Consider the following 10,682-nt stretch of genomic DNA (forward strand, 5'->3'; position numbering starts at 1 on the left):
ACTTTGAAAATACCTTGAACTGTTCATAATTTCAGACGTTTCATTTCTCACGGACCACGTTCCATATTTATGAGTTTCCTACATTTGTTGTGTATCCAGAAGGAAGTTTTAGCCTGTTTTACTTCCCGAAGTATTGCGACTACTTAAAGTTGGGTATTGCTACACCTTTTTACCTGGTGATTATATGCAACGGACTTGGATAATAGAATCGACGAGGATAAGTACCTCGTAGAAGATTTTCTTTTTCTTAAAAAAAAATCGTTACGGAAGCAATAAACATAAGAATTGAAAGATCATATTTTTGTGAAGTGAATTAATTAAGGACAAACCGATGCCTATATTTTATGTTATACTAGGAACCGTATTCATAATTAAGAAGAATTGGATGATTGATGTGTTGCCTTGAAGTGACCTTGAAGTTTTTTTAATCGTGATTCATCATATCCATATATATATATTAGGTCACACCCTGGGTATTAGTTTAGGATTGAATATTGTAGTTATCTCTTGTATAGTTTAGTGATTTTTGTAATAAAAGCCGGCCAAATCACTTGGCGCCCATTTTGATTAGAAATCTTTTATTTTATTGGTAATAACATCTTTGATCCACGGCCCTGTTGAATGTTTCGAGTTGGTAACTAAACCGACCGTACTTAAACCAAAACAAAAAGTAACTACGTTATATCTGGAAATTAATAAACCTACGGGTAAACGTAATAACGTAAAAGCAAGCGAGACCATTTGGTATGATAACCAAGTTAGCTTGCCAAGATTTCATGTCGGCGTTGGTGATTCGATTATTCAATTGACAACTGCATTAGCAGAAATTTGTGATTTTCACATTCCAGGAAAGCTTCCCAAATTTCTGCCAATGTAGTTGTCATTTGATTGGTCAAACCACCAATGGCGACATAAAAACTTGGCCAGCTAATTTGGATGGGTTTGTTTGGGTTCGTTTGGCCGAGTGTGAATAGATGTGAGCCACAATAAACCCTTGCGGGTTGCGGTGGAGGATCGAATAGACGCACGAAGCTTGATACCAAACAGTTGTTGGACTACGATGTCTAACAAGCCTCCTTACAGGTCACTGTCATTTGAATCATCATATGCAGAGACTCGGACTGTCGGAAGACAGTGTATGTCGCCTCTGTTTGGAAAATGATGAAACAGCAGAGCATATACTTTGTGCCTGCCCCACTGGGGACCAAATCAGGTTTTTAGAGTTCGGCAGAGCCGTACTCTTACCATCTGACCTGAAAGACCACTCACCATACAAACTAATCGGCTTCGTTAAGAAGCTGCGAGTTGCGGTGGAGGGTTGAATAGACCCACTCACTTTGGACCTAACCTAACCTGACCTATGTCTCGCTTGCTTCTATGCAGTTATTTTTATCAAGTACTATTCTTGGTTTTTCACAATTTGTCTTCAATCGAGGAAATACGTATTCAATATTACCTGTCATACATAATTTGTATAAGTTAGTCTCGAATCGTCTGATATTCAAGAGTGATGACTTCGTTGTTCCCGCAAGAGGGCGGAGATGATCACCTATGGCGAGGGAAGGAGGTATGCCAGTTGAATTAATAAAATAAAGATATCCTCTTTGAATTGAAAATCGATCGGTTTCTGCATTTTCTTCTCAATAAACGTGTTTTTATATGAGAAAAAAAGTCAAAAGTGAACTTGATTTGAAATATGAGTATTACTTAGAATGAATTATTTCAATTTTTGACCTTACCTAACCACAATACAAGGTCCGGATATTAAATAACGAGACTGCGCGCCTGGAGTGCACCCTAGAGAGGTGGGGAAAAAACGAGTAAGGCGTTGAGTAACTGAAAATCTTCTCTATTCACGTATCAAAATACGTTTTCGTATTCATGCAGTAGCGGTTTGAAACGAACGTGTTTTTCGTCGTGTCGAGAACCATGTGTGACGAAAAACAGGAGCAACGTATCAATCTCAAATTTCTCGTTACATTGAAAAAAACTTCAACTGAGTTCTATAAATTTTGTAAGAGGCCTATGGGGACAATTCTCTATCTCGTGCGCGTATTTTGAGTGGTATGAGCGCTTCGGAGAGGGCCGAGAGAGCAAGGATATCCAAATCAAAACTCAAAGCAATGTTGAAAGTTATTTTTTGACATTAACGGTATCGTGATGACTGAATGGGTTCCAGTGGGTCAGACTGTTGACCAGACTTACTATTTGTCAGCTTTGGCAATACTGCGAGAACGAGTTCGTAAGGAACAGCCCGAGTTGTGGAAGAACAACTCGTGGATTTTGCACCAGGACAACGCACCTTCCCATAACGCGCTATTTGTGAAGCGGTATTTGGTCGATAAACGCACTCCAGTGCTCGAACACTCGCCGTATTCGCCAGATTTGGCACCGTGCAACTTTTTTTGTTTTCGAAGATAAATCTGCTTCGAAAGGGACCCAATTCGAGTCGATGGAAGCGATAAAGCAAAAAACAGTAGAGCTCCTGAAGGCCCTCACCAAAGTAGACTTCCAGCAATGCTTCGATCAATGGAAAAAACGTATGAAAAGGTGTGTGGTGAGGGGAGGGAAGTATATTGAAAAGGGGCATTCGAATGTCGAATAATTGTTATAATAAAATCCATTTCGTAACCAGTCTCATTATTTAATAGCCGGACCTCGTATACAAGCCGTGTTTTTAGCTGATCGCACTATTTCAATTTCGGAAACGGTAAGATCAACAAGGTGTCTCTCTCTCTCTCTATTTTAGATGGTCGTTGCTTCCTATCTTCAGGCGCATATGACCAATGCTCCTCCTGTTGGTTAACAGGAGCTTCGTTGGGGGGCGCAGCGGTCTTGCACAAAGCAATGCTGCCACCCATTTTTTTTATAACTTTTTATAATGAAAAACGCAATTTTTTTCAACATGAAAACAATTTGATTTTTTGAAGTCGCCTCCTACTTGGGAGACCATTTGGTAATTTTTCACATATATAGCTCCCTTTACGTGGTTATCCGAACCGTCCCGGCCTGGATACTGGCGTTAATAAAGGGGGCCACTTATTCATCACTTTTTTAGACACTCATTTCAATTTTGATACAACACAACACAAAACTGAGACCCACGATAGCACATGACATCCGCGTACCTTCTTTGTGGCCGGACGTTATCAGCACATCCGTTCACCACGGCCACCACGGATCGGCAACAAGGTCGGTTGAAATGGACAAAAGTTTTCTATTTTGGTGAAATAGAATCTCTATTTAAATCGAGAATTTGAGGAATATTCGACAAAAACTAGAATTGTCGAATTTCATTTTTTGGCTCTACCTCCTCCTTTTCAAATGATATAAAAATTAGTAAAGCAACTTTTGCTGATACTTTTTCATATTTGTTATAATCTGATGTGAATCAATTTGCAATGAGACATTTCGTTCATTATATTTCATCATCAACTTATTTTTTTTTTGAATACGAACATGTATCGTGATACGTAGCTAAATTTCTCATCACAGATGCTATAAAAAATTGATGAAAAGCACTAGTTGTCCGTGTTTGAAAAAATGAAGTTGATAAAGAAATCTGATGAACAAAATGTCACATTGCAAATTGGTTTATATCGGATTATAAAACATATGAAACAGTGTTGAAAGTTCCACTGCCTTTTTTTTATATCATTAGAATAGGAACGGTAGACCCAAAAAAATGAAGTTCGTCAATTCTAGTTTTTGGCGAAAACTTTAAAAACAACCACTGAAATTCTATAAAAAGATTATTCTAGTTCGTCAAAAAAATTTTTGTCGAATTTAACTGACTCTGTTAGGTCTCAACGTTTGCGACATAACAATAATGGGATCAGCTGAAATGAACGACCTGTATATCAAATGAGTCCAGTATTGAATTTCTCACCTTGTCAAAGAGTGCTCTCAAGTTTTTTTCAGATTCTCCAACCCATTTGTCTAAAACATCTGCTCCTTTCCTCTGGAAGAATGTCACTTTTCCAATTCCTTCTTTATTGATTTCGGCAGCTAGAGCCCCCGCCACTAAAGTTTTTCCAGTTCCTAAATCAAGGCAGCAAACATTGTTATTGAGAAAAAACTTGTTGCTGAAGCATATTTTATTATTATTTATCAGAAGATAAATGGAATAATCATCCAGTGCATTGTTTGAGAAAAAAAATCATGAATATCTACTTCAGGAACAGAAAAACAGTTCTCTCTAGAACTTCCAACCTTAAATTCATGGCAAGGAAATAAATAAGCTAATAATAAAAATAATATATTCCTCTATCACATTAATTTAGTGAAGCTGGAGTTGAATGAAGTTGATATGTTTTGTCCATCATTGTATGCATATGACAATCTTTCATGTATGTTTGGTTTAATTTTACTGTAAGTATTATTTTGTGTATGTACAAAATGCTATTTGACCTATTCTATAACTTTCTGAGTTCTACAGGATTATTGAAGTGCTAATATAATACCAATTCCGAAAAAGGCAGCAGTCTGTCCTCATTCTCTAAAATATTCGAGGAGAATGACCCCGTCAAGTAAGAGCTTTTCTTGAATAAAATACTCCCGTACGAGCATTATCCACCAATGACCACTCCCCACACCATGGGGTAAGTGATCATTGGGTCCGAGAATCATGTGCCCTGAGCAAGCGCAGTGAGCCAAGAATGACAGCCTTCTGCATCTGTGCAGATTTCTGCCTTAGTGCGGCAAGCCGGTATGATTTTGAGATTCGAGAGTAGAGAAGACATCATTCCACCAAGGACTCCAATAATCAGAACAACCATCTTGACAGAGTGATCTGGATAGAGTCTGCGGAGTTCGAAGAGAAAATCTCGATAATTTATCCGTTTTTCCTCCTCTTTTCTGACGATATTCGTCTCGCCAGGAGCTGAAAACTCCACGACAAATATCGTTTTGGTCTGGTGGTCGAGAAGGACTACATCAGGCTTATTAGCTTGTATGAGCCTGAGGGTGAGAACGAATAGTTACAATAAATTCGGCACTTCTCGTTTCCCGCAACGGATTCAATATCCCCCGGAGCGTGGGGCAACACCGGTGTCTCGTGAATACCGTAAGAGTGCCGTAGATAGTAATATAGCACTCTTAGAGCCGCGTTATGTCGATGGATATAGGCCGAGACCGCATATGCTGGACATGCTGATAGCAAGTGCATTAGGGTCTCGGGCGCCTCGAGGCAGGCCCTGCACCTTCTGTCAGGAACCTCTATACCCATCACGCGACTGCGGTAGACTGAGGTGTTGAAGACACCATCCTGGCAAGCCATGACGAATCCCTCAGTTCCGACTTCAACCCACTCAACCTGAGAAAAGCCTTACATCAGGCGCTTTGATAAGCCAAGGTCTCCAATGTTATTGAAGAAGACCCCATGCTTTGGCTCATCCTTGTGTCTCCGCAGAAGTAAGGTGATCTCTGCGGCTTTTATCTGAGCTTTTTGCTGAACGGGATCCAACTCGGTGACAGAGTTGTGGTCACATCGTTCAGTGTCGAAAGCTATACCGAGTTCATCAGCTGCTCGGGCAGCTGCCCTAAGGAGAAATGCTCCAATTCCTGGTCTCTCATGGTCACGGACCATGCAGAGAAGGGGATACGAACTCCTGACGACTTTACAGGCTGTATCCAGTACCATTCTGTCATGTAGGCACTCCAAACTCAAAAGTCCACGGCCTCCCTGTTGTCGGGGGAAGTACAACCGTGGAACGGACGATTTGGGATGCAAACTCTTATAGAGATGCATCATTTTTCGGGTCTTTACGTCGAGTTGATACAGCTCCTCCCGAGTCCACTTCACTACTCCAAACGAGTAGAGTAAGATTGGAACGGCAAGCATATTTGTTGCAGCAACTTTGTTCTTCCCCGACAATTCCGATGACCAGATCTGTCGAAGTTTGTGCTGATACTTGCCGCGGAGAGAGTTTTTCACTGCAGTTACCTCTTGTGAGTGGCGTTGTTCCGCCCCGAGGTAAGTATACGTCTCTCCGGCATCCAGATGGTGCAGGATGCTTCCATCTACGAGCTGCACATCCTCTCCGTGGTTCCCGCATCGTCCTCTTTTGAGATGAACCATTGCACATTTATCTATCCCGAATTTCATACCGATAGCATGCGTGTACTCTTCCACCACCCTCAAGGACTGATGGAGATCCTTCTCTCCAGAGGTTTCCGGTTTCCGGGGGTGCCACAGTTATACCCTCGAGTATTTCTGAGCGCAACGGATAATGGCAATAGTGAGATGCAGAATAGAAGGGGACTGAGGGAATCACCCTGAAATACACTCCTTCTGAAAGTGACCCACCCTGTTTGGACTCTTGCTTGACTAGATGTTATGGTGAAGCGAGTTCGCCAAAGTGGTATCAGTTGTTTAATGCATCTCACTATGTTGTCAGGTATCGCAAGGCATCTGAGCAAATGCAAGATGAGCTCATGCGAAATTGTATCAAATGCCTTACGGTAATCGATCCAGGCCATAGAGAGGTTACGCTTATATTGTATCGAGTCCTGCGTTACACATCTATCGATGAGCAGGTTCTTTTTACTTCCAGCGACTCCTCTCTTCGACCCTCTCTGCTCTTATATCCGTTCGAACACTCGGTCAACTGCAGTGAGTATTCGTGTGTATAAGATGCTTGTAAACAACTCATAACACGAATTCAAGTATGTTATCGGTCTGTAATTCTTAGGAATCGACAACTCTCCGCTTTTGGGGATAAGAACGGTCCGCCCTCCGACAAACCAATCCGGAATCGGCTGCTCTCCAGCCATGAGTTGAAAACTCTGGCCAGATGGCGGTGGGTACTTGGTAGTTTTTTCCGCCAATAAGTGTTCAGCCCATCTGGGCCTGGAGCAGCAAAGTTCTTGGAACCAACAAGGGCCCTTCGAACGTCATCCGGGGTTATCGGGTTGCGAAGTTCATTGGGCTCAGGCTGTCGAAGCTCTCTGTTGAAAGCCCTCCGGCCGGCACCGGAGGGAGAATAGAGTTCTCCTTCCCGGGTGCGCCTGGGCTGCCGATCCGGTTTTGCACCAGTTGCTCGGGTAAGTGGTGTCGCAACTCACCAAAGGCCATGTGTGTTAGTGGCCATCCCTGCTTTACTTATTATTATTTGTTTTGATTTGCTTAATAATTTTGAAACTAGAGTATTTTATCAAATAATATTAATAATAGTTATAGAGGTGAAAATGATTGAGTTCGAATGAGTTTTCTATTTTCTCTATCAAAAAATAATTATCATGTTATCTAAAATACATAATAATATATTGAATGATACTGGACAGTAATGAAATTCGACTGTGATGATGATTCCAATGTTAATTGAAAAAAAAAATATAGATACAGTAGATTATTATAAAATACTAGTCAGTTAGTTCAGTGAATAATCAGTATAAACTCAATTTTAGGTTTTATCAATAAGTACTCACCAGGTGGTCCGTAGAACAGTACTCCGCGGGGAGGTTTGATCTTGAAGTGAGAAAACACATTTCCATGAAGAAGCGGAAAAATTATCACCTCCCTCAGAGTTTTGAGGTGGTTCGCTAAACCTCCAACTTTTGTAAAATCCACCAGATCTTTCGAAGACCTTTCTTTTCTCAGCGTCTTACTTTCTTTATTTTGATTCAGAAGGGACATTGTAAATTGTAACTTACAGAAATTTATGAATCCAAAGTATTGCAAAATTAATAGATGACAACTGTCATTGTATATTTTTGTGACATTAGGTTAGACTTCAGGCTACTCATTTTGTTTCGATCAAAATGAACTAGGAATTGTGGGGTTTTTCATCAGACGCTTACTATTTTCAAATTTGAATAAAACAAAGTGAGTATGTAATATGGAAATTTTTATTCGTTTGAAATACCTATCGATGCCATTATGTGGGGAATATAATATTGCTCTGGGTGGAGCACATCTGAAACGCTCAATTTTTCATGACTCTGGCGCATAAATCAGGCTGATTTTGGCCGATGGCATGGGTTATGTTGGCTTTGAGTTCTGCTGTGGTTTGTGGCTTATTCGCATACACCTGCGACTTGAGAAAACCTCAAAAGAAAAAGTCTGACGGGGTTAATTATTTCCCAAAATAGAAAATAATTAACCCCATCTTGCTGAAAAAAAAGTTACTGGTAATTAACGCAGTTGTTTCAAACAGTGAGAAATGAAAATATCAAAAACTTTTGAATAATAATCATTATTACGAGTATTCTAAATAATATATGTTAATATCAAACCGTTAATGGAAACAGCGTACCAATAATTCACTTCAGTATCGTTTCATTTCAATAAGTTGCATTTGTATTAGGCTTATAGAATATCATCTAAAATCTTACTCTCCTCCTACATACAAAAATCTAAACTACTATTATAATCGTGTTAGGAATCACACGTTGAGAAGTAAGACCTAGTTAGTCCATAGCTCGCCCAAGTTTCGACTTCTGAGGGTTGTCGTTAGCAAGGGGAAGACAGCTGGTTAACAAAAAAACATTTTTCTACGTGCCACTTCTCTCATCGCTTTCATACGTTCAAACCGAAAAATTTCTCACGCAGTGAGAAATAATTTCTCACTGTTATCACGATAACCCAAGTCAGTCATGAGTTGTTACATGTCAGATTGATATGACACGTTCTCTATGTTGACAACGCTACGCCGACGATTCGCGTGCAATATCCAAGTAGCCCATTGTCGGCGTTTCCATAACAACAAAACCGAAGCACTGCATAATTTTTGCTGTCAATTCACCCAACGAAAATAGTTTTATTGTTGTTTGTTATAGTATAAACAGTTAAGATTTATTGAATATTGAATATAGAATAAAGAAAATACTTTTGTCTGGTTTCTACTGTGTTTATTTATTCGTTACAACCGGTTTCGGCTTATAAGGTCATATACAGACTAGAATGTGGGGACTGCCCAGCAGCTTATACAGGTCAGACAGGCAGAAACTTCGACATAAGATACCGAGAACATGTATTATCAGATAAAAAATCAGCCATATATGGACATCTAAAAGAAACAAACCATACAATAAATAAAGGAAACATGAAAATTCTTCATACATGTAACAAAGGAAGGGAGATGAATTTATTGGAAGCGTTGGAAATAAATAAATTGAACAAGGACCCCAAGTTCATAACAACCAACTAGATCTATGCAGCTCGCCCCTTTTGAATTTAGGAATTATAGGACCCATCAAATAGTTGGTAATCGTGACGTATTGTAATATTGGTAACATGTTAGGTCAGGTACCTATAGCAGATACCTGTCCACACTATTTAAGACGCAACCTGACAATTTGTGGTAGTTACTTGAAAATGGCCTTTTAAGTCGAAACCGGTCGTAACGAATACATAAACACAGTAGAAACCAGACAAAAGTATTTTCTTTATTCTATATTCAACATGAATTTCTACAAAATAAATAAGTCATCAATCGAACGAAAAATATTGAATATAATGGAATACGAAAATCTAGAGTTGGAAAATACACCTCCAGCAATTGTTCAGATAGCAATAGATATTCGCAATAATTTGCTACCAAGCACATCAAGAGCAAAATATGAAATCGCTCATAAAGACTTTATGGACTGGAAAATGAAAGCAAGTTAAATTTCTGTTACGAAAATACCTTGTCAGTTGATTTTGATGAGTTGTCAAGAAGATTGAAGTCATCAACATTATGGTGTCAGAACTCGATGCTGAGGGGTACCTTAATTATTAAAAACTGGGTTCATATATCAAAATACGTAAAACTACGTGTATTTTTAAAACGTAAATCTGAAATATATGCTCCAAAATAGTCAAAAACATTAACTTCTGAAAAAATTCAACAATTTTTGAAAGTTGCACCTGATGAAAAGTATTTGCTGATAAAGGTATTAATTGAAAATTTTCAAATTGTTATCGAAAAATGAATGTTTGGTTGTGATTTCAGGCTGCTTTAGCCATTGACCTTACAAGGGCATGCCGTTGTGAAAATCTAAAATGGATGATATGGAAGATCTTAATAATATTACCCGATACTATATCAAAGGTTGTCAGAAATTTCACAGTCACAGGGGAATTCTACCAAATTTACAAAAAATTTGTGAAGCTTCGACCATGCACAAAAGAAAATTTATTTTTTTTCAATTACAAAAATAGCAAATGTACCAAACAGCCTGTGGGGATAAATGAATTTGGCACCATGGCGGAAGAAATAGCGAAATTTTGGCAATTACCCAACGCTGAATTATATACTGTTTCCGAAGGTCATCTGCAACTATTTTAGTTGATGCAGGGGCAATGTTGCCGAATCTTATATCGACAACTCCATAGCTAACAAAATAAAAATTTCAAAAAGTATAGTAGAATCCATTCAGCCTCCAGCGCCATTAGAACCTTAACACAAGTACGTTCAGTACGTTTCCCATCAACTTCAACTTCGACCGCAGCTAATATTTCAGTTATCGAAAGCATATTGAAACAAAACGACCTACCAGGAATAACTTTACAAAATTGTTCAAATATAACTGTTAATTACTATTTTGAATTAAACATAAAAATGAGTTAATGACATACAAGTATTATTATATATGTATTTCAATTCTCAATACTTGAAAACAACGCAGCCGTAGAAAAAGTACAGTGTATAATGCCTGATAAAATGACATATTTTCCACTCGCTTGATTTACTGAACTC

General features: G+C 38.9%; 1 protein-coding gene across 3 annotated transcripts in view; it reads right to left on the reverse strand.

The window, feature by feature from the left end:
• Positions 1–7,730, reverse strand: part of LOC111514900 (ATPase family AAA domain-containing protein 2) — a 37,547-nt gene extending 29,817 nt beyond the window's left edge. Inside the window, exons 1-2 of one of the 3 annotated variants that reach the window (XM_074186068.1) lie at positions 7,429–7,730; positions 3,890–4,041 (exon numbers count right to left, since the gene is read on the reverse strand). In XM_074186068.1, coding sequence (XP_074042169.1) covers positions 3,890–4,041; positions 7,429–7,636 — 360 coding nt within the window. In that variant the 5' untranslated portion in view covers positions 7,637–7,730. The remainder of the gene's footprint in view (positions 1–3,889; positions 4,042–7,428) is intronic. The other 2 variants (XM_074186066.1, XM_074186067.1) reach the window with 2 other exon arrangements.
• Between the last annotated feature and the right edge of the window lie 2,952 nt (positions 7,731–10,682).

This window comes from Leptinotarsa decemlineata, unplaced genomic scaffold (genome assembly GCF_025532065.1).
Source record: "Leptinotarsa decemlineata unplaced genomic scaffold, Ldec_3_MD MMD2_tig00078422_RagTag_RagTag, whole genome shotgun sequence".
Classification (NCBI taxonomy): domain Eukaryota; kingdom Metazoa; phylum Arthropoda; class Insecta; order Coleoptera; family Chrysomelidae; genus Leptinotarsa; species Leptinotarsa decemlineata.